At 38.1% G+C, this 25,237-nt stretch overlaps 1 protein-coding gene across 5 annotated transcripts in view; it reads left to right on the top strand.

Moving 5' to 3' along the window:
* Positions 1 to 25,237, top strand: part of Ptprz1 (protein tyrosine phosphatase receptor type Z1) — a 175,959-nt gene that overhangs the window by 92,049 nt on the left and 58,673 nt on the right. For all 5 annotated transcript variants that reach the window (XM_057765069.1, XM_057765086.1, XM_057765077.1 and 2 more), the window contains exons 7-10: positions 6,962 to 7,119; positions 7,253 to 7,403; positions 19,206 to 19,390; positions 20,384 to 20,510. In XM_057765069.1, the coding sequence (XP_057621052.1) occupies positions 6,962 to 7,119; positions 7,253 to 7,403; positions 19,206 to 19,390; positions 20,384 to 20,510 (621 nt within the window). The remainder of the gene's footprint in view (positions 1 to 6,961; positions 7,120 to 7,252; positions 7,404 to 19,205; positions 19,391 to 20,383; positions 20,511 to 25,237) is intronic.

The raw sequence follows: 25,237 nt of genomic DNA, 5'->3' as shown, positions 1-25,237 counted from the left end.
TTCAGATGGAAGTCACAATTCTTTCACAAGTCACAAAATATCACTATAGTCCAGTTTTCTCGGTGTATGGTGGCAGGACTGAAAATCAGAACCAGAGCTGAAAAGTCTAATATGGTATTTAGGGCAGAATTTTAGGACAAACATGTAAATACCAGCAGTAACAAACAACATGAAGTTTTATCTCCTCAGCAAGAAAATATGCCTCCTAAGGTCCAGAAAAGGCAGAATGGATTATGTATTAAGGAGAAAAAAGTAAGACTTCCTTTTCTTCTTAACCTTCCCTACCTTTAATTATCTCCATGTCCCAGGAAATTCTGTGCCCCATATCCCCACATAGGTCTCAAACCTCTGTCCTCTCTGTCCTGCCTCGAGATCTTGAATTGATCAAGAATCAATTCAGTTTCTCCCAGCTAGCAGGGCATCAATTTCCACCTCTTTATTCAATTAGTATATTCCACAATCATATTTTCATAAGACACATGTAAAAGAAATTTTATCTTTAGTAGAAAATAAAATAGACAGATACAAAGACCCACATTGGAGCACCGGACTGAAATCTCAAGGTCCAAATCAGGAGCAGAAGGAGAGAGAGCAGGAGCAAGGAACTCAGGACCGCGAGGGGCGCACCCACACACTGAGACAATGGGGATGTTCTATCGGGAACTCACCAAGGCCAGCTGGCCTGGGTCAGAAAAAGCATGGGATAAAACCGGACTCGCTGAACATAGCAGACAATGAGGACTATTGAGAACTCAAGAACAATGGCAATGGGTTTTTGATCCTACTGCACGTACTGGCTTTGTGGGAGCCTAGGCAGTTTGGATGTTCACCTTACTAGACCTGGATGGAGGTGGGTGGTCCTTGGACTTCCCACAAGACAGGGAACCCTGATTGCTCTTAGGGCTGACAAGGGAGGGGGACTTGATTGGGGGAGGGAAATGGGAGGTGGTGGTGGGGAGGAGGCATAAATCTTTAATAAATAAATAAAAAAAGTAAAAAGAAATCTAAAAAAAAACTCCTTTAGTTCATTTACAATTAAAGAGATTATTTAATCACCAAAAAATTCGAGCCTTAAAAACAGAAATCTGAAAATGGAAAATACCCATGGATTAAAAGGAAATACTCCAATCATTTCCTGAGAACTTGAGTTGGAATCTGTACTCAAATAATCATTTTTATTTTCTTTTTTTTTTTTTTTTTTTTTTTGGTTTTTCGAGACAGGGTTTCTCTGTGGTTTTGGAGCCTGTCCTGGAACTAGCTCTTGTAGACCAGGCTGGTCTCGAACTCACAGAGATCCGCCTGCCTCTGCCTCCCGAGTGCTGGGATTAAAGGTGTGTGCCACCACCGCCTGGCTTATTTTCATTTTTGAGATTATAATTTAATTACATTTCTCTCTCCTATTTTCTCCCTCCAAGATTTCCCAGATACTCATCAACTCTTCATCAAATACATGGCCTCGTTCCCCACTATTTATTATTGCATGCAAATGCATATGTGTGTGTGTATATAATATAAATATTAATATAACTAACCAAAATATAACCAAAGTAGTTATATACCAAAATATAACTATTCAGTATATATAATGCTACTTATATGTATGTTTTCAGGGCTATTTGGCACAGTCCAACCAATTTGTATGCTTGTCCCCACTTTTCCTGTTCATAGATTTCCTCAGTTACCCATAGTTCTTTGTGTAGGGTTGAGGTTTCATGGGTTTTTCCCAGTCCTAGTTTGACCCTGAACACTAGTAACATCATATTGCACTGGATATTTCTAGACATCAATAGTCCATTAAGCCAAACAAAATGTGAACTTCCTAATGAATTAAACTAAGATTTTAATTGATCCAGGAGAAATGTAATTCAGTCAAATAGTATTCCATTTGTAAGATTTAGTCTTTAACTCAAACTGTAGTCAATTAGTTCTAATTTTAATTATTAATAATGTCCATGAAAAGTGTCAACAGAAGGGTGAAAATCTTGGAAGCACTTCCTTATACCTGGGTTTTATCCTTAACCGCATGTCTGCATCATCTGAGGATATATTTCAAAATGCTTGCAGCCAGGCTCCACTCCTAGAAGGTCTATTTCCAGTGATGGGAAGTCTTTGACATTGAGGTTATTTTAAAACTCCTTGGGTTCTTCTAATAAGGTGCTATCTCCCACGGACTAAATTGGCTCCAAGAACGACACTGTAATGCAAACCTAAATCTCCCAGACAGGTAGATTTTTAAGACATGTTCTGGATTAGGGATTGGGGAAGATGGGGAAATGCAAGAGATCTAGCTAGCCAGCAAATCACTGCCTATATGAGTAAGGGCAGTAAAGAAAGAGCTGGATGGTCAAGGTGGTGCCCTTGACAAGCACTGTTGGAAAGGAATCATACATGTCTGCAAAATGTCACTATATGGTTTCCACAACAGTATATGATCAGCAAGCCTTCTTATCTGCAATTGACATTTGTGCATCTTGCTATTGCTCAAGATTATTGGATTTATAGACTTGTTTCATTTAAACTTTACAATCAGCATCCCAGTTAACAGATGAAAAGCATAGGTAGTGGAGCATGTTGTCGGTCTCAGCACTGGTCTGTATAGTGAGTTTTGGGATAGTCAGAGATACTTGTATTTCATATTTCCTCTTATTTTAAACACGTTGCTTTTGCAATAGTAGCTTCTTGGAAAGGGATATCAGTTTTCTCCAATGGAATGGTACTGGGTATATCAACCACAATCCAGGGCAGACCCCGTACTCGGGAGGAGTTGGACAACACAAAACAGACTCCAGTTTTGTTTGTTGTTTGATGCTTTTTGTTGTCTTTGTTCAGTTTGAGGGTTTTATTTCTTTTTAAAAGAGAATGGACATGAAATTGAGTGTACAGGTAAGTGGGAGGAAGATTCTGGGAGATATTGGAAGAAAGGAGTGAAAGAATATGATCAAAATATATTGTATAAAAAATCTAAAGAAAAGGAATAGAAGGAAACTATTCTGTAACTCATGTTACAGAAAAATTAATTTTTTGTTGTTTGAAACTGAAATTTTAGAAATACAATTATGTTTTATTGTACTGGTATTGTGCTCAGTGACTTTGCCAGATTCATTTATTAAACAGAATAGTCTTTTAAAAATACTTCTCAATATGCATGTTTAATTCACTTTTATTTTGAAGCTTGCAAATGTGGCATATAGTTAAATTAATACATAATTTAAATGAGAAAAGAAATAAACCTCTTCAAACACATTCAGTCAGTTCTCCATTGTCTATTAACATGACAAGAGCTCTTCACCTCTTCGCTTAATATGAGCTTGCTTAATTCTCTGCCTTATGAATTCCTCTTTGTATAATTGTGTTTGTGCCTTTAATTCTTCTTCTTCTCTTTTTTTACCCTTTAAAGCATTTCTTAAAAGACAAGTGTTTATTCCGAATACAATGCTTATTCCATAATAGTAATGTTTCTATTATTTATCCCTTTTCAGAATACTTGAGATCTTTCTATACTACAACTCAACTTTCCTTATTTGTAATTAATAATATCTTGTTGTGCTTCTGCACACACCAGAATTTTTAAAACATGGAAATTTTTGAATACATGAGGGCAGTGGATCCTAGAAAAGAGGAGCATCAGTTGATACTAATTTTGAAATGACAAAGAGTCCAGAATCCAAAGAATGCTGGCTAGAACACATTTTAGCTCTCTTATTCTCCATTTTTTGCCCCAAATAAACACCCAGTTGCTCTTACAAAAGTTTCCTCAATCTCCTGATTTCTTTTATTATTATTATTTTATTTTATTACTTAAAAAAATACCAATGCAAATTCCCACTCCGTCCCTTCCTCCCACTCCCCTCCTACTTCCTCCACACACCTTTCCACCCCACCCCCTCCAATCCTAAGAGAGGGCAATGCACCCCACCCTGTGGAAAGTCCAAGGCCTCCCCACTACATCTAGGTTGAGCAAGATATACATCCAAAGAGAATAGGATCTCCAAAAGCCAGTACACGCAGTAGAGACAAATCCCAATGCCAGTCAGTGACCCCTCAGTCTGTCCCAACTGTCAACCACATTCAGAGGGAATAATTTGATCCCATGCTCATTCACTCCCAGTCCAGTTGGAGTTGGTGAGCTCCCATTAGCTGAGGCAAACTATATCAGTGGGTGAACCTCTCATGGTCTTGACTTCCTTGCTCGCTGTTGCAAGGAGACCACTTGTTTGTTCAGGCTACCCAGCCCCGAAATAATCACACAGAAACTTTATTCATTAAATCACTGCTTGGCCCATTAGCCCTAGCTTCTTACTGGCTAACTCTTACATCTTAATTTAACCCATTTCTATTAATCTGTATATCCATCACGAGGTTGTGGCCTACTAGCAAAGTTTTAGCACATCTTCCTCCGGCTGCAGATCCATGGCATCTCTCCGACTCTTTCCTTCTCCTAGCATTCAGTTCTGTCTTTCCCTCTTACCTAAGTTTTGCCCTATCAACAGGCCAAGGCAGTTTCTTTATTAATTAACCAAGAAAAGAAACACACAGACAGAAGGATCTCCCACACCAGCTCATACTCTCACTCCTTCCACTCTTCAACTGGACCTTGGGAGCTCAGTCCAGTGCTCCAATGTGGGTCTCTGCCTCTGTTTCCATCTGTTGTTGGATGAAGGTTCTATGGTGATATTTAGATAATCATCAGTCTGACTACAGGGCATGGCCAGTTCAGCACCCTCTTATTGTCTTAGCTGGGGTCATCCTTGTGGGCTCCTGGGAATTTTTCTAGAGCCAGGTTTCTTGCTAACCCCATAATGACTCCCTCAATCAAGATATCTCTTTCCTTGTTCTCATCTCTGTCCTTCCTCCATCTCGACTATCCCACTCCCAAATTTTGTCAGACGATCTTGTCTGTTTCCAACTTCCAGGTGGGTATATACTTGTTTTTCTTTGGGTTCACCTTATTACTTAGCTTCTCTAAGATCATGAACTATAGGCTCAGTGTCTTTTGTTTATGGCTAGTATCCACTTATTAGTGAGTACATACCATACTCATTTTGGGGGGTCTGGGTTACCTCACTCAGGATAGTGTTTTTTAATTCTCCATTTGCATGCAAAATTCAAGATGTCTTTTTTTTTTTTCCACCAATTGGTGCTCTAATGTGTAAATGTGCCACACTTTCTTTATCCATTCTTCAGTTGAGGGGCATCTAGGTTGTTTCCAGGTTCTGGCTATTACAAATAATGCTGCTATGAACATAGTTGAACAAATGTCCTTGTAGTATGATTGAGCATCTTTTCAGTATATGCCCTAGAGTGGTATTGCTGGGTCCAGAGATAGGTTAGTTCCCAATTTTCTGAGAAACCACCACACTGATTTCCAAAGTGGTTGCACAAGTTTGCATTCCCACCAGGAAATGGAAAAGGTTACTCCACAACCTTTCCAGGATAGGTTATCATTAGTGTTTTTGATCTTAGCCATTCTGACAGGTGTAAGATGGTATCTAAGAGTTGTTTTTTTTTTTTTTTTCTTTTTTTTTCTTTTGGTTTTTCGAGACAGGGTTTCCCTGTGGTTTTGGAGCCTGTCCTGGAACTAGCTCTTGTAGACCAGGCTGGTCTCAAACTCACAGAGATCCGCCTGCCTCTGCCTCCCAAGTGCTGGGATTAAAGGCATGCGCCACCACCGCCCGGCTCTAAGAGTTGTTTTGATTAGCATCTGATTTCTTTAAAAAATATTTTTCAGAGTTCTGTTTTGCAATTCTGTGGGAGTGGTGGCCATTCTTAACACTATTTAGTCTTTAAAAAGAAAGGCTTTTAATCAAAACAGTATTAAATCACTTTTCTTGTTTCCTTTTCTCCACACAGCCCATCCCATATCTCCCCTCACTCTCAAATGGATAACCACTTTTTCTTTGACTATTGCTGCTCCATATATGCACATACATGTGTATTTATGTGTATGCAAAAATGTATATAAATACAACCTGCTGAGTATGCTTTTGCTGTTTGTGTGTATATGACTTTCAGAGCTGACCACTTCTTACTGGACAATTAATAAGGATCTAAGCCCTAGGAAAGATTAATTTTTTCCCTCCCAACAACTACTAGTTGCCTGTGGCTCTCTGTCTAGGAAGGGGGCCCCATGAAAATTTCCCACCTTCTCATTAACATGTCCACTGCTTTTTGTCATTGTCAAAGTCTTATTTGTGCAACCATTTCCAGGAGAGACCATTTCACACCTGACTTCCTGGTATTCTGGCTCTTTCTGCCTTCTCTTCTGTCTTATTCCCTAAGCTGCAGATGCGCAATCATGTGTGCTGTTTGCAAATTTGGATGGTATGAATTCCTATAAATCCTAATCGTTTTCTCCCCACTTATGTTTTTTTTAAAGAGCGTCTCCCTAAGCAACCCAGGCAAGCCTCCAGCTCCCAACCCGCCTCCTCAGCCTCCCAGGTGCTGGGATCAAGCCATGAGCCATCTTCACTCAGCACAGTTTTGTTCTCCCTCATGTTTAATATCAAACAAACGTGATGACTTGACACACCCTTGTCTCGTTCTTGACTTTCAGGGGAAGCTCTCAGTGTGTCAGCCTTAAACCAATGCTCACTCTAGGCTTTTGACAATGATCTAAACAGGTTAGGCCTTTGCTTTTGTATTCCATGAACTAGAATGATTTTTTTTCAAATTGTGTACATGAATCCATTGACATAATTATAGATTTCTTTATCTTTATATAAAATGATCTTTTTTCAACATCATGTTACAAGAGAAGACATCGAACAGCCTATAATGTTATATTTAAGGTGATTTGTGGTATGCTCACTATATTTTATATACATATATGTCATATATCTAACATTCTTAAAATTTCTATTCTAAGTATATAAGTTAAGAGTGAGCTCTTGTTTCATAGCAGATTTGATAAGTAAGCTCCAGTGTTGGGACGCCAGCTGAGATGTGTGTTATTACTTCCTAGGGAAGCAGGCTGCCTTAGATCCGTTCACCCTGCAGAACCTTCTGCCCAACTCTACTGACAAGTATTACATTTACAACGGCTCACTGACATCTCCTCCCTGCACAGACACCGTGGAATGGATTGTTTTTAAGGATACAGTTAGCATTTCTGAAAGCCAGGTAATCTCGGAGATTCACATAATGAGGCAATTTGACGCTATTGTAAAAGCATTGCTTTGTAGCTGTGCAGCAGACTATCCCCTTAAAGCGGCTTTTGAAGCTGGTGTGTTAAATGATTTGGTCTTCTTTCCAGCTGGCTGTATTTTGTGAAGTTCTCACAATGCAACAGTCTGGCTATGTCATGTTGATGGATTACTTACAAAACAATTTCCGAGAACAACAGTACAAGTTTTCCAGGCAGGTGTTTTCCTCCTACACTGGCAAAGAAGAGATTCATGAAGCAGGTATGTATTGAAATATCCTTTTGCTGTGCCCCTCACAGACTCGACGTCGATGATTATTTTGGTGTGGTGGAAAATGCACGAGGCTTACAGTTTTTGGAAGCTTTCAATTAACTTCTCTAGCTTTAGGCAAGCAATTTAGCTTCCCTAAATTGCGGTTCCCACATCAGCAAATGAAAATTTCAAAAATCCATTCTTCCTCTATGAGTTTTTTTACAGGTGAGAAAAATAAGATATGATAAATGGAAGCCACTTTTCTAAATTACAGCAAGCAGCAAAATCCACATAGACACTCCAGCTTCACTTTAAAGCATTTGCCGGGCTGGAAGCTGTAGGAAGGAAAAGCTGCAGTAGTCCGACCTTGGGGTGTTTTGTCTGGTTGGCATCATCAGGGGCTTGAGCTGGAGGTGGTAACATGAACTGAACCTCAACATGAGGTTATGGTGCATACAGTGGTGTTGCCAGTTCCAATAAAAAAAAATAAAGCACCTAATAGGTATTGAAAATATTATAATGAATACTAAAATATCCTCGATTTCTTTCTTGGGAGGAAAATAAGTTTGCCTTCATCATAACCAACCAGCAGGGGGGAATATATGGCTGTGTGGGTTCCCTGAATATGTTCTGTGTTTTTTGTGGCTGACATAGGAGTCCAAGCCATTACAGATGTCCAGAGGACAGAACCAGAAGCATCTCTGACTTATTCCTTTCTGTTTATTCAAGGGAGTAGTCATCCATGAAGAAATCTTGGAACTAGCCTTCATTTTGAAAAATTAAGACTTTTCAAACTAGATTCTCTCTTATCTCAGCCCTGCACTTAATGTTTTTCATAAATAATATTAATTTAATTTAATATTAATTTTTAAATTAATATTCAATATTCATACTTTAATGTTTTAATAGGATATTTAGAAGTATTTTTATCCACAATAAAAACTAATGACAACAGTATTAAATAACTATGTCTAGTTTTGACATTAGCATTTAAATTAAAATTGCCCAAAGTGATAAAAATTAGTCATATTTCTGCTAGCCATCCCAATTACTTAAATAATTTTATAGTGAATAATATGTAATTGGTCAGAAAAGAGAAAATGAACCTGAATTAACTCCTTTTCCAAAATACGGTAGACTAAATATCAAATTTAAAATATGATAGCTTTTTCCATTATACTTTAAATCAGATTTTATTGAAACTCTGGATGGCTCCTTGACTCTTTAAGATTAAGGTCAGAATCTGTCACTAGATGTGGGACATGTTTAGTGCTCACCCATCTTCAGCAAGGCTTTGTTCCTTACTCTAAACCTTCCCTGAAGCAGGGCGACACAGCCTCACACGTCCACTGAAGATTTTTCCTCTGTGCAGCATGCTTCTTCCGCCTCTGTTGTCTTCACACTTTTGCCTGCTCCTTGTTCTCTCAAACTCAAGAAGATATTCCTCCTCTAAGAGATAATGTCTTGTGGGACCCTTATCTCCACACTGTCTGAATCTAGTCCATGAACAGGACTGCTCTCAGGTGGCATCACAGCCGTGAAGTTCAAGGCAAACAATGTTCATCTGAACTCCATACAGTGTACCCAACTAGATGTTCCTTTTAATGACTAGACTATAGCAATTACCTGTGTTCATGGCTATCTCATTGCCCTCTAAGCCCAGGAAGGCAGTAACTACATCTTTTATCTCTATGTCTTTCTGAGGTAAACCAAAGCTTCAATTCACTGAATATTCACTGCACATCCAAAAGACTAAGCTTCCATATAATAAAATCATGGTGATGCTTGATAGATAAACTCTGCCCTGTTAATGTGTAAGCCACATGTAGCTCTGAATAAGCACGGGACAATATAGTTTCCATAATTAAGTTAAAGGCTTAACTTAGTAATAATGACAATAACCAACTTTGTGTAACACTACCTTGTCTTGAACCAGAGAGCATTATACTCAAGCCTCATATCACCCAGTTCATGATGCTGACCAACATGTTTGTGGTTTGCATTTTGGGAAGCTGATACTGAGTGATTTGTCCAGGTTTACACAGCTAGTAAGGGGTGATGTCAGGATTTGAACTCAGATGTCTCTGACTTTAAAGTCATCCAAAGTTCTTTCTACTCTACAAAATACCTTAAAAGAAATATAACTTTAATTTTTTTTAATTAATGTCCTTAAAAACATGAAACTTTAAAAAGTATTGACTTTTGAGGGTTTTGCTTATCCTAAGGTCGAACAGAGAGAGACACTACACTCTCTACACTATTCGGTGTTCTGAGTTACAGTAAGCGTGTTAACAGACTATCAAGGAAGGCAGGCAGTTCTCAGATGACACACATGGGCATCGATCTTACTCCTCTCAGCTGTGCGTGTATATTGTCACACTATCCCACAGCTCTCTGGCAGCGTTGTTATGACTGTCAGAGTGGTAATTATCACATATTTGCAACTTTGTTCCAAAATAATTAAAATACCAGAACTTATTCTGCAAGGGGGCTATTGGAAATAGATATATTTATTTAATTGGAGTTACAAATGCAAACTTTAAAATAAATTCTACCATAAAAATGTTCACCTGCAGGCTTTCTGGGCAGTGTGCTTGTTTGCAGGTGCCCTTCTTCCAGGAACCCTCCAGAACAGCCAATTAGTGTTTCACACAGCCATCTATGTGCAGTTGAGACAATTGCTTAGGCAGCGTTATTGCTTTATATTGAGCCAATACTAACTTTTACTATAGTTTTGTATCTTTGAGATCCAGGCTCTGGCTCTTTGGTCATTTGACCTTCCCCTTGTCCTGTCTCCCTGGCAGAGTCTCACCTGCTTCCTTCATCCTCCTGTAGTTTTTGGGTTCTTCTCAATGAACAAATTACCTTGTCCCAGGTCCTGGATATCATTCTACACACTCCCATACCCATCCCTTGGAGTGCTACCCGCTGTAAGGGCCTCTATTTACCAAGATGCCAGAGGAGTGAAAGAGCATTCTTTTTTTTTTTTTTTTTTTGGTTACATAGCATTTAATTTTAAAGCTTCAGTTTATAAAAAAAAAGATGTGATTTTGAGGTTGCAATGAAATCTGCCTATTACCAAATCCCAGTTCTGTTGGTGTACCAGTTTCATCTATACAGTTGATACCAGTGAAACATTATTTATTTAATATGAGACATTATCAATTATTAGCAATTCATCTCTCTTACTCAACATGCCTTTTCTCCATCCCTGAAAGTGGCCATTTCTGCTGAACTGTCCTGGTCCTTTGTCAGCAGTGATGCTATTTTTCATTGCCTTGCTTCAGAGCTATTCATGCACCTGCTTCACTTTCTTGGTAGGTTTCCACCTTAAGCATCTCACTGTCACCGGTAGCTCGGAAGAAAGGGCAGTCCCTGTCTTCTAGGTGCAAGGCTTCTCCTCTCTTGATAAGTGAGGAAGACAAGAATGAATTGAATTAAAGAATACGCTCAGTTCACTTGTTCCCTAACCTTTGGGGCTAAAAGGAACATGTGTTATTGGCACCAGGCACCAAAGGAATGAGTGGCTTTAGATTTCCAGACAGGTCAAAGCCAAGTTCTTCTTTATGTAATGTTATTTAAAATTTTTTAAATGCTCAAAGTCTTCAAAAGAATGTGTAGCATACTCATTCTTAAAGATTCTCAGTTAAAGACAGCCTCAAGGAAAGATTCTAATTTTAAAAACAATATCTGTGTCCTAATAAAATTAAGAAATCATTTCCTCATGACTGAGAAACAGATACAATGCACCAAAATGATACAGCTTTTTATTTGAACTCTGTCACTATTCAGGTAAAACTATTATTATATTTGACAGTGATGTATATTTAGCATGTAAAGATAATTACATAGTAATCTTTCAGATTCCTGTTGTATAATATTCTGCATCTGCTGAACTTATAATAAAAACTGAGGTGCTTGCTCTCTGTTTGCAATTGAGAAGGGGGATTTGTGTTTAGAACTGGAACATTTGCTTATGAGCAGAAACAACTTTTTTTTCTATTATGACTGACTGTTTGCATTTCAGTGAGTATTATTATTACTTCATTTGTTGTGCATATCCCTGTGATTTTTTGGATAATAAAGCTTTATCTCTTTTCTTTTTGAAATTTGACAACAATTTAGGGTGGAATTCAGGTTTTAGTTTTTGTTAAATTTAGTCTGAAATAAGGTCCTACATTGGTTCTATCGTTAAAGTAGAAAATATGAGAAGGGTGTGGTGGCGCATGCCTTTAATTCCAGTCCTCAGGGAGGAAGAGGCAGGTGGATCTCTGTGATTTCTAGGCCAGCCTGGCCTACAGAGTGAGTTCCAGGACAGGCATAGATGCACAGAAAAACCCTGTCTCAAAAAACAAAACAAAAAAGAAGAAAATATGTGTAAGCTCACAGAAGACACCAAAGATTCCTTATGTTCTCACCACTCAGAGATGACCCCTGAGAATTCTGCTGGATGTCCTTTCAGCTTTCTACTCCAATTAAGACCATTGTTGTATCTCATAATGGCAGAAATTTTACATAGTGATACTAAATGAATCTTTAATAAAACATTTAACCGTTATATAGTATTCCACCACTTAGTGAAATTTTCTTAAACCTTTTCTTCAGTCTTGGATATTCAAGGTATATTTATACTTTCTCCATTTATAAATATCTAACACCTTCATTTTGACCAAAACAAATAAAATGTAACATAAAAATTGTCAGAATCTTTCTCTTAATAAATGTATCACAGGAAATACATATTTTCAACGCATGTATCAAACCGTGACAAGCATGTGACTGACTTCCTGTTTCCAAGTGCACTTTGAGATTAAATCCCAGATGATATTCATTTTACAGTCACAACAGTCTCTAAGTATTCATCTCTCCGGGACATCAATGCTCTAATTTTCTGCTTCCAAGTAAGGCTACAGTTTCTTAGCAAGGCCCTTCATTTGGGCATCGTAAAGGGGACATTGTAGATTCTATGAATTGTTGAATTTGATAGAACCATCTGATCTGGAGGTGTTTAATAGAGGTTACCTTTTAAGAAAGCACTATGAACAACAGTTTAAACATGTAAAAGTATAAAGTAGGCAAACTTCATATGTATTACCTGCCTCCCAAGCACAGAAACTGCTGTGCTGTGCTGTTAGCATCCTAGCAACTCTCCCATTGGAGGGCAGGAGTTATTGAAGTATGCAGGTAAATAACTTGGTTTCAAAGACCAGAGAACATTTACTTCCAAACCCATACCAGTACTTGGTTATGTAAAAGCTGTGACGTTGTGAATGTTATAAAACACCATGTCTTCACCTATAAAAAGAGAAGAATAAAAGTGGCCTCCCCAATCCCATATCAGACAAAGGACTGATCTTCAAAATATATAAAGAACTCAAGAAATTGGACATCAAAATTCCAAATAATGCAATTAAAAAATGGGGTACAGAACTAAACAGAGAATTCTCAACAGAAGAATCTCAAATGGTTGAAAGACACTTAGGAAATGTTCAACATCCTTAGTCATCAGGAAAATGCAAATCAAAATGACTCTGAGGTGCCATCTTACACCAGTCAGAATGGCTAAGATCAAAAACACCAATGATAGCTTATGCTGGAGAGGATGAGGAGTAAGAGAACACACCTCCATTCCTGGTGGGAATGCAAGCTTGTGAAACCACTCTGGAAATCAATATGGTGGTTTCTCAGAAAACTGGGAACTAACCTATCTCTGGACCCAGCAATACCACTCTTGGGCATATACTGAAAAGATGCCCAATCATACTACAAGGACATTTGTTCAACTATGTTCATAGCAGCATTATTTGTAACAACCGGAACCTGAAAACAACCTAGATGCCCCTTAACTGAAAAATGGATAAAGAAAATGTGGTACAATTACACAATGGAATACTACTCAGAAGAAAAAAACAATGACATCTTGAAATTTGCATGCAAATGGATGGAACCAGAATAAACCATCTGAGTGAGGTAACCAAGACCCAGAAAGATGAACATTGTTCATATGTACTCACTCATAAGTGGATGCTAGCTGTAAAACAAAGGATAATGAGCCTATATTCCATTACCCTAGAGAAGCTAAGTAACAAGGTGAACCCTAAGAGAAACATATGTAGACCCACCTGAAAAGGAGAAATGGACAAGATTGCCTGACAAAATTGGGAGCATGGGTGTGGGGGGAGAAGGGAGAGTGGAAAGGGAAGAAGAGAGAAAAAGGTGAGGGGGGAGGAGAACTTGGGGGAACGGGATAGTTGAGATAGAGGATGGACAGAGATGAAAGCAAATAAAGAGATATTTTGACCAATGGAACCATTATGAGGCTAACAAGAAACCTGGCACTGGAGAAATTCCCAGGAATCCACAAGAATGACTACAGGTAAGACCCTAATCAACAGAGGAGAGGGTGTCTGAATTGGCCTTGCCCTGTAGTCAGATTGATGAATATCTTAAATGTCACCATAGAACCTCCATCCAGCAACTGATGGAAACAGACAGGGAGTCACAGCAGAGCACTGGACTGAGCTCCCAAAGCCCAGTTAAAGAGTGGGAGGAGTGAGAATATGAGCAAAGAGGTCAAGACCATGATGGGTATACTCACTGAAACATTCTACCTGAGCTAATGGGAGCTCACCAACTCCAGCCAAACAGGGAAAGAACCAACATAAGACCAAACTACTCCCTCTGAATGTGGGTGACAGTTGTACGGCTGGGGCAGACTGAGGGGCCACTGGCAGTGTCACCAAGATTTATTCCTACTGCTTGTACTGGCTTTTTGGAACCCATTCTTTTTGGATGGATACCTTGCTCAGCCAAAATATAGTAGGGAGGGCCTTGGACCTTATCGACAGCCGTGTGTCTTAATGACTCTGAGGAGTGGATGAGGTGGGGTGAGGGATAAGGTGGAAGGAATGGGAGGAGGGGAAGAAGTGGGAACTGGGAATGTTATGTAAAATGAAAATAGTTTGTTTCTTTTCTAAAAAAATAAAAGAAAAAGAAAGGAAAGAGAGAGAAAGAGAAAGAAAGAACGAACAGAGGGTTGCTGTAAAGAGGTAAATTTTGCAGTGTTCCACAGTGGCTTAAATGAGTAAGCTGCAGAGTCAGTGACTGCTATTGTTGCCATTTGTCATGTGCATAGAGAAACAAGCAACCACAGTGAAGAAGTATAGCTTGCAAAAGTAGCATGGTGTGCATTTAGAAATCTTTTTTATAGACTGTACTTCACTGAAGTACTCATGAATGAACTTCCAATGTTAGCTAGCACTGTAAAACATTTAATGTACAAATTTAAAGCCATACAAAATAGTGTGCTTTTCAAAAAATAGAGCATGTTGGGAGTGTCTTTTTAACATAATTTATCTCAACTATGTAGCCTAAGGCAATGAACTGCAAGATATTTTCTACTATTTCCTGAAAAAAGTCATGAATTATACATTAGCAAATCTACTTTCATAATTAAGTGATTTCTCATAACCAAAGAATTTTCTTGTATTTCGCCTTCATTTCTTTTCTGCTGTCTTTGTTGTTGTTGTTGTTGTTGTTGTTGTTCTCAAAATACTCAGCATGTTGTTTAGTAATCTTTTGATTCTTTCTCTATGTGGCAATGTTCTTCCATATAATAACTACTGTCCTTTATGCCAGCCAAATGTGGACAACACACTTTGCAACCTTGAATGTTTACATGGGACTTTTGATGAACGCAACCCTATTTGGTCTAAGTAACAGATTGTTTTGTTTTATTTTGTTTGGGTTCTGGTTTGTCGTGCATTTCTCTGCGAAGGAAGTCAAGAGGTTAGAAACTAAAGACACCTGGAACTTTCTGACTGTCAGCATTAGAAAGCTATGTCAGGGATGAACTTTCATGGGGCAGGAAGAACAGATACCCCATATGCCAAGAGTAACCAGAATCAACCTGAGTGGAAGACTGCAGCTGCTCTTAATCCAGAACACATATGGAGATCTTTTAGGGAGCTCCTTTGCCTGTATGTAACACTTAAGCACTCTAGAGCTCTGTGTTCTTCATGAACCAGGTTCCTTCTCTCAGTCGTCATTGCTTAAAGAATGAGTGGCTGGGATCCAGACTGAATGTAACTCGTAGAAATGACTTGAAAGGTAGCATGCTCTCCCAGTAAAGTTGATAAAGCCTATATAAGAAAATTATCTTTTATTGTTTACATTTTCGTTAACATGTGTTTCATATCAAAATATATATTGATCTAGAAAAGACTTCTTGATTTTTAGTCCAGATAGTTGGCTTGGTATAGTTTACGTCTTTCTAATAAGAGAATTGCACTAATATCAGGGGATGAAGATGGCTCAGCAGTTAAGAAGAGCTACAGCTAAGAGCGCCTAATAGGCTGGCAGAGGTCTTGGGTTCTGTTCCCAGCCCCAATGTACATCTGCTCACAGCCACATATGTGTAATTCCCGCTCCAGACAAGCAACACTCTTTTCTAGGCCTCACCCATTCCTGCAACCAGTGTGCACGACTTCACACAGAGACACACACTACATATTCATATACTCTAAAATAAAAATAATAACTAATGTCAATAGAACAATAGTAAGGAAAATAATATTAGGTCATGTTAAATATCTACTCCATGATCGTTGCCTAATTTTATGTCAAAATACCAACTATATTTATGGAACCAGTTAGTTTGTTCCTTAAAAGATCTAGTCAATGCTTTGGAAAGATCACAGTGTTCAGATGTAAGTTAGACTTTTCTCTTGAACACATTCTAAAGTAGATATGTTTTATCCCCTCGTGTCCTTTGTTTCTACAATTAAAGAATAAGACTTACCTAAAGGTTCATATTACTAAATCACTGATTATCAGTTAACAAAAAGGATGTTTTTTAAAATAAATAGTGTTCTGATTAAAATAAAGCTGAAGATATATGTGTTTCACTTAGAATATCTACAATGGTGAGTTAGTCAGTAAGGCATGGGGCTGGCGAGATCTTCCAGGGAAGAGAAAATTTTATTTTTAAATAACCATATGGAAATCTTCTACTATAGAAGTTTACTAAAATATATAATATATAAAATATATACACATATTTAAAAGGAACTTAAATGGAGTTACCATATTATGGGGGTGGCAATACCCCAATTAGACATTGCATGCTACCAAAGAAAAGTCCGAAGAATTAAGAATGGGTTACATATATTTGATGTTTATTAGTGTGGTCTGATAGAAATCCCAACCATTTTGGGCAATTGCCATTGCAATTGATTACCCTCCTGCATTTTGACAGTGAGATCCTATTGCTAAGGACACCATGTGCTTATGCCATAGAACATGAAGAAATCTAGCAGGTACTCAACTTCATCCCTTCTGGCTTGCATTCATGTACTTGCAGGTACTCTACATGCTACACAAAGAAAAAAGTGATCATCAATCCGCCCCAGCTATGGACACCAAGAGTTACAATAATGACATACCTGCAAGATGTTTCTGGTGATAGACCAGTAACACAAATGTTATGGGAATTACCATCATTTTTTAAAAATTTGAAATTAAGGCCCACTGCACAAGATGGAACCCATATCCTATACCATCAATGAGACCAAAAACTTGAGGCTAATAGATCATTGGCCCACTATTATTACTCTGCTAAATGAAATAGCAATAAAATGACTCCTAATGGCCTTTCATCATATCCATTGATGAGTGAATGACTCACCTTGCATTGGAGAAACATTTTCCTGAAGTATTTGGTAATAAACACAGAAACTTGCACGTGGTCAGCATGCAGAGCACAAGAGATGTTGGGATGCTCGGCCTTCACTGGGATGTCTCTGTCACACTCCCCCCTCAAAGCTCAAAGATCTATGCAGAGGAGGGAAAGGAACGTTTATAAGAGCCCGAGATGGTACATGACCTTAAGGAAACAGTGTCTTCCAGACACAGCAGAGCAGATGCACTTAGGAACCCACAGAGACGATGACAGTCAACACAAGACCTGTGCAAGCTCAAGCCAGGCAAATCCCAGCACAAAGGAGTGGGAGCAGGCATGAAGTCCCACCTCTGGCCAGTGAGCTATTGCCAACAGATAGCTGCTAGGATAAAGAAAGTCAATTTTCTTCAATGGAGTGACACTGGGCATATCAGCTACACTCAAGGCAGGTCCTATGCTCAGGAATAGTCAACACAAATGACTGCACAATATTTAGAAAGAGAAAACATGAAGTTGGGTGGTGCGGAAGGTAGAGAGGATCTGCAAAGAGTTGAGAAAGGGAAATGAAGAAATAAAGGGGAAATCTATAAGCCCGAACTATGAAACTAACTAATAGAGTCATACAGACTTATAACTAAGACAGTTCAAAATGAGAACCTGCTAGCAAAGAAACACAACTTTCTTTGAAAAGTCTCACTTCAGATTAACATAGAAGGTTACCATTTGAAATGTCTTAGACAGATATAGACAAGCCAGGGAAGCTGGGTAAGAATGCTTTGGGCAGATCCCAATGAACACTTTTCTGCTTTTCTCAGGCCATTTTTGCTTTGTGTGGGTGCATTCAATTAATAAATTTTACAGAGTACATCTTAAAAAACATAAAACTTACATCACTTTAAAGCATTACCCTTCTCCAAAAAGAGGGATTTATTTTAGGAGGAGAGAATCTACAAATTATTCTGTCAGAAACCCACCTTCTACAGGTTCACTCCCCTAGAAGGAAGGAGGTAGTCTTGATTTTTCAGTGATAGCTTACATGATACTCTGGGCTTGAGATGACTTGATGGTCTTCTGCCATCTGGTGGAGAAGTCACAGAAGAGTCACAGGTATATGGTGTATTCTAAACTTAACTTGGAAACATATTTTTAGTATGAATTCACATTTTCACAATGAAAGAAATTTCCTCTTAGAGGAACACCTCACTCTAAGCCATCCTTAAACAAAATAAAACATTACCAGTTTGCGGGGGGGGGGGGGAGGGAGGGGAGGAAGGAAGGAAGGAAGGAAAGAAGGAAGGAAGGCAAGAAGGAAGGAGAAAAGTCCTATCGCTAACTCATGTAGATTTACCAAGGTATTTATTCAATGCATATGTTTATATTTTGTGAATAGCAATGTACTGTTGCAGCTACAGAGTTGCTTGCTAATGATCAACACCTTATGGAAGTCTGGCTGCCTGTGAGGGAATTGTTAGTCATGGGCGCCCTCCTGTGTTTATGAGACGAACTACAAACTAGAAGGGGGAGGAAAAAGAAAAGAAAAAAGAGAAAGGGCAAAACCCTTTGAATAGTACTCTAACACACCTGCTGGCAGTGTCTGAATCCCTACAGGTGTCTTACCCACGATGAGTGGCTCATTGAAGACACCCACACACTTCCATCACACAGCTTTGTAGCTGGAGATGTCCCTCGAAGAGTGTCCCAGCAGTGAATTTCTTACCTTTGTCCTGAGAGATTTTTCTCTTCCTCTGCTTTGCAAATGTCTGTGGCATCTAACCTTTTCCCTGTAAGCTACTGCAAACTTACCCCATGTACGTACACTCTACAGAGCATCAGGACAGCTCCTGATGGGACTGAAATTTTGGTCCAGTTCCTACTCAGTGTGATCTTTAAATTACATTAAGAAATTTTGAAAGTTTTTTCCTACAATTTTATTTTTATATGAGACAAATATTCTAATTCCCTGCACTTATTTATTTTTTCTATTAATGATGCCAGGGTGGAATTTCATTGCCAGTTCTCAAAAAGACTGAATTAATGGTTTTAGTTTTGATATGGCTTTCATGGGTTGGGAATTTTTAAATTATTTCAGGGTTTCTCTAGTAGCACAGTGACTTCCTTTTTTTCTCCTGAAGTGTGCAGCTCAGAACCAGAAAATGTGCAGGCTGACCCTGAAAACTACACCAGCCTTCTGGTCACGTGGGAAAGACCTCGAGTTGTTTATGACACCATGATTGAGAAGTTTGCCGTTCTGTACCAGCCGCTGGAGGGCAACGACCAAACCAAGCATGAGTTTTTAACAGATGGCTATCAGGACTTGGTAACTATAAGATGAATTACTTTCTGTCTGATAACATTATAGTTTGGCTTCCAAGGTAAGAATATACAAATGACTATGTATTTTTGCCTCTGGTCACTGTAGATGTTGAGTGAAGGTGTTCCCAGGGAATAAAAGGCATAGTAAATTATGTCAGTAGTTAGAATTAAATACAAGATGGTGACCCTGTCAGCAACATTAAAAGAGGTGGATACATGTGGAAAATGTAAGCACAGAACATTATTAGTGTATTCCTCCTTTATAAATAAGGTAATGTAAGGAATAAGTATTTCAATTAAAATCTCACAACTGACCTGAGAATCTCACCTTGTAATGTCATGTGTTTTCTACTTTATCACGGGATAAACAAGGTAGGGGATTTAAAAGTCCTTTGCTTTGCTTCAGATTTCTAGTGACAAATATCAAGTGATAACTATGTCAGAATTTTGAGGTTAGAATAACATAAAAGACCCGCTGAGCCATCCCATAAATTACATGAATGAGAGAAAGAACAGCTCAGATTCCTTGTGTGATTTGATAGGAACGGTTGGCTCAATGGTGGTGAGTTGAGAATCCCTTATCTGGATGCAGGTATGGGAAGTCGCCACTGCACCAGAAAAGATTCTGGGCTGTATATCCAGGCAGCAAGACGGCATGTCCTGGGACCCTACTTAAAAAAAAAAAAAAAACCTGCCATTATTAGTATGTTTGATAGCATATGGGCACAACAGATAAGTTTTAACTACTTTTACACTCATTTGTCTGGAATGTAGCGAGAAGGATATAGGAAAAGAGGAGGATTTGGCGAGCAAATATTTCCTCTCACAATTCATAAAGATGACACCACTTTGTGAGACGGAAATACCCATACATGTGCGCACACACATATGCGTTTTCATGCAGACAGACATTGTCAGGATAAAGAGTTGTCCATTTGTCTCTGTTAATAATGTCTTAAGAGAATGTTTTGTATAATTTTTAATGTCTTTCTCTTAGGGTGCTATTCTCAATAACTTACTACCTAATATGAGTTACGTTCTCCAAATAGTGGCCATATGCACTAATGGCTTATATGGAAAGTACAGTGACCAACTGATAGTTGACATGCCTACTGAGGACACCGGTGAGTGCTTTCCTAAGTTGCCCCTCTGTTTTCTGAGCAAATGAGGCTGTTTTGATTACAGGGGACACATGTCCTTTCTTCTGGCTTTGTTGTTTGTTGGGTGTTTTTATAAAGTTTCTTTTTTATTAGCATTCAAAGTAATGAGTTTCATTATAACTTTTACATACATACATAACTTGTTTTGGTCTTCCCACGCCACCCCTCTGCTCCCCTCCCGCTGATCCCATTCTTACCCCCAGAAACCACCCTTCCACTTTCATGCTATGTTTATTCTATATTTCTTCCACAGTTAAGACCTCTATTTTCCCTCTCATGGACTCCTTTCTAGTTTGATGACTTGTACCCACCAATCTCTACACATATATGAAAGCCAAAATCTAGAATTCCATGTAAATGATAAAATATAGTATTTGTCTTTCAGGGTCTGACTGTTACTTAGCTCAGTGTAGTACTTTACAGCATCACCAATTTCTACAACAATGCCGTGGTTTTTTTGTAATGACTACTTCAGTTCTACTGTGTGATGCGGGCATTCATTCATCTGCTGACGGACATCTAGGCTGGTCCCATTTGCTGCTGTCACGAATAGTGCCACAGTAAATATGAACGTGTTGCATAGGACAGTGAACTAAAGAAATGGCTTTCAAAGGAAAGGAAGGAAGGAGAGAAGAAAGAAATGCAAGTGACCAATAACTATTTTAGTAAATGTTCAACATTTTTAGCCATTATAGAAATGCAAATTAAAACCACTTTGAGATTTTTATCTCACCCTAGTCAAAATGGTTCTCTTTAAGACAAAAAGAAAAATGCTGATGAGAATGTAGGGAAAGAGCTTGTCAGAACTTGTCTTAGGGTTTCTATTTCTGTGAAGGGATACCATGACCACAACAACTCTTATAAAGGAAAAAATTTAATTGGGGCTGGCTTACAGTTTCTGAGGTTTAATCCATTATCTTCATGGCAGCAGGCAGGCAGATATGGTGCTGGAGAAAGAGCTGAAAGTTCTATATCTTAATCCATAAGCAATCGAAGCAACTATGTGACACACTGAGCATAGCTTGAGCAAAAGGAGACCTCAAATCCAACCCCCACAGTGACACACTTCCTCCAACAAGGCCACACCTCCTAATAAGACCACTCTCTAAGGGCCCAATTTTTTTCAACCACCACAGAGCTCTTATCCACTAATATTGAAAATGAAAACTAATACAGCCGTTATGGAAATCAGTGTGGAGTGTTCTCAAAAACATGAGTATAGAACTGACTTTATATCCTTTCAAACACAGAAAATTTCCTTTTCTGTAACAGGGCAGAAAAACAAATCATTTTTTCTAATATGAGGTAATCTGTACTTTTATCATTAATGCCAATATTGTATACTCATACAACAAGAAAAACAAGATCTATTCAGTTTGTAAAAATCATCAAATGGAAATTGACAAGTGACTATTGATACTTATTTAGACTCACTACAAACATGGTTTCATTTATATTTATTTCCTTTTCAGCCCCCAAAGCATGTAGTAAGTATATTCTACCCTAGGATTATGCCAGGTATTTTGAAATATCTATATGAAGCATCTCGAAGTATACTTTAAATATTTTTTCATTTTTTTATGATTTGATTGGGGCATGTTTTTTGCTTCCTTAATGCACCAATCTTATTTTGCAGAAACAAAAGTGTTTCTGATTGTGTTTATCTGCATGCATCCTTTCTAAACATTAAGAAAAATTCTTTTGATCTTGAACATATGCAATAGACAATTCAAGACATAGGCATAGTTTAACGATTTCATATTTACGTAGTTTTCCTTTTTCACTAAAAGTAGTTTTCAAGTATTGGAATTGAAGTGCGTGTGTACACATATGTATGGGTGTACTTCACAGTATGCATATTCACATAAATGCATATATACATACATAAATGTGAATATTCTTTAGTCAACCCTAGCATGATTCAAGTCATGACAGTCTTTTCAAGTTTTTCATAGTTGTAGCATAACGATGTTTTATGTGCAGAGTGGAAAACTCCTTGCTTTAATTATCTACAGGCTGTAGCAGTTTAAGCCAATGTCAGCCCAGATAATGAGCATGTTTCATCATATTGTATGACTTTTTTAACTGTAAGGAATGTGCGACTGTTAAATATCATAATCCATTCCCTTCTCAACCAAATAATACAAAGCCCTTGCTCATTGATAGTTCATGACTTGCTCATGGGGTATGCTTGTTTTTAAATGTTACACCTCATGGCCGCCATATAACCATTTTTCCTACTACCTTTATTTAGTTTTGTTTTGAAAATTGGGTTGCTGTTTTTTCTTTTTCTTTTATTAATTTTTTAAATTTATTTTATATCCTGACCACGGGACCTCAGCTGCCCTTTCCCCTCTCCTCCTATCCCTTCCCTCCCCACCCCCTACACCCTACCTCCTCTCTGCTCTCTCACTGCCCACTCATCCTCCATCTCTGTTCAGATAGGGGCAGGCCTCCCATGGGCATCAGCAAAGTATAACACATCAAGTTGATGCAGGACCAAGCTCCTCCCCTGCATCAAGGCTGAGCTATGCAAACCAGCATTGGGAATAGTTTCCTAAAAGTCAGCTTAAGCACCAGGGACTGGCCCTAATCCCACTGCTAGGAGCCCCAGAAACAGACCAAGCTACACAACTGTGCAGAGGGCCTAGGCTGGTCTCATGCAGGTTCCCTAGCTGTTGGTTCAGAGACCATGAGCTGCCAGGAGCCAAGGTCAGCTGTCTCTCTGGGTTGGAAAATTGGTTTGTTTTTAAATGGAAAGTCAATGCTAGATTTTATTTACAGGTGAGACATGCAGGAACTGACCACAGTTATATTCTGTGTCATGATGTTCCAGGGAACAACAAGTTTCTCTAAAGTCCCACATTAAAGCGACATTGTCCAGGTTAGCCAGGCACATATAAATAGGCCAAAATGTATTATATAATTGATGCATTTAGTATGAATTATATTGGGTATGTTCACTTAATTATTTTTTTTTGTTATATATAGCACTCCCATCTCTACATAAAGCAGATTCCAAGGCATTTATAAGAAACGAGCTGCTTACTATAACCTGTCCTACACTGCTTACTATGCCAGATTTTTCAACTTTTTGAAATTTTTTGCTTATTTTTTCATCTTGAGATGTTTGTTGCATATGAGAACGATCAAATGGACATCTTCTGTATGAGTTATCTCTGGGTGCTTTGTTTTTAGAGTGAGTCTATCTTGACACACTGCTAATTGTTCTAGTATTTTCTCATTTGTACAAAATAATAAAGATTATGACTTAATTTCTATTTATTCAAAGGATCGGGGCACTGTTGAACATTTCTATGATGGGACGCTAGGTTGGACCTACCATGTAATCTCCACGGATGTCTTTGACCCCGAAAACACTTTGTATAGTAACAGTGCTTTAGTATAGAGTGATATTTGACTGGATAAATGTAAGAACACAAGAAAATAAACTTAATGGGCATATTGTCTCCTAACTATGCCCATCGAAAAGTCTCTGTCAAGAATCAGTTTATTTCAAGCTTGGGGGCTTCTTATTAATTATGAAGTAAATATTTCTCTTAAACCTTCTGATTTTAAAGAGTGCTTCTTTATTTGCTTACTTACAATTCTCACTAGCTTCAATACTGATTCTATGGTACACATGAAACACTCTGGACAGTGATGCCACCTTGTGGTGTGACAAAATAGGTCCCTTTTTAATTAGTGGATTTTGTTATTTTTGTGGCTAATATTGGAATATCTTAGCCTGGAGAGTATTTTGTAGCTCTGATCAGTGCCTTTCTATGCTGTTTGCCATGCAATTCCTTTACCTTAGTGATGTTAGGATACAGACGATTTAATTCATCTGCTATTATTTAAAATAAGCTGTTTTCTAAGTGCTGTACAGCTTATTGATCTTGTTCAAATGGGAAATGAATAAGGGAATTTATAATTGGCCTCATGTTTTCATAGATTTTCAGTATTAACTCAATATCTGAGGAAAATTCAGTCTTTTATATTGTTTCTTTAAATTCCTCATTTGATTAAATTCTGCATTTAAATTGATTGCTTTACAACTTTATCGCTTGTGCATCCTAATTTTACTGGTCACTATATACAACAATATTAACATAAACTAACATCCATTAATTATTATTTCAAGCACTATTTTAAAATACATGCATAAATTCATGTTAAGAAAATAATTTAAAAGTCTCAAGATTTCCTTCTTAGTGTGGAAAAGAAATATTTTAATATATGTTTTAGGAAATTATATTTACAAATGTAAATTATTCCTAAATGAATAATTCATAAATATATTCATTTCATTGTAACTATCATAAGCACGTTTAATTCTCTTCTCTGATATAAAGATTATGCAGTATAAAAGACACTTCCTTAAAGATTTTAGGATTTTGGTAATTATATATGTTAAGTTTAAACGCATGGCGAAACAAATCCACACATTTTACTATCCACTCACCGTGTGCTTTGCGCTTGTTCTCTGGCATCATTGTTACATCTCTGGAGCTGTCACTACTCCCCATGCATCATGCCATGCTACTAAGGCTGTGATTCACTTCTGTTTTAAATTACAGTCTGAAGCGATTGGAGTTTACATTATTTTTACATCCGGCTCTGTGAAACTTGGCTTACCCTAAAACAATTAAATAATTTTGCTGTCAAACATTATCAGTGTTGCGTCCTTG

The sequence above is a fragment of the Chionomys nivalis genome, chromosome 1, assembly GCF_950005125.1.
Source record: "Chionomys nivalis chromosome 1, mChiNiv1.1, whole genome shotgun sequence".
Taxonomy (NCBI): domain Eukaryota; kingdom Metazoa; phylum Chordata; class Mammalia; order Rodentia; family Cricetidae; genus Chionomys; species Chionomys nivalis.
Note: the sequence above shows the minus strand (reverse complement) of the source record. Positions and strands in the feature narration are given on the sequence as shown.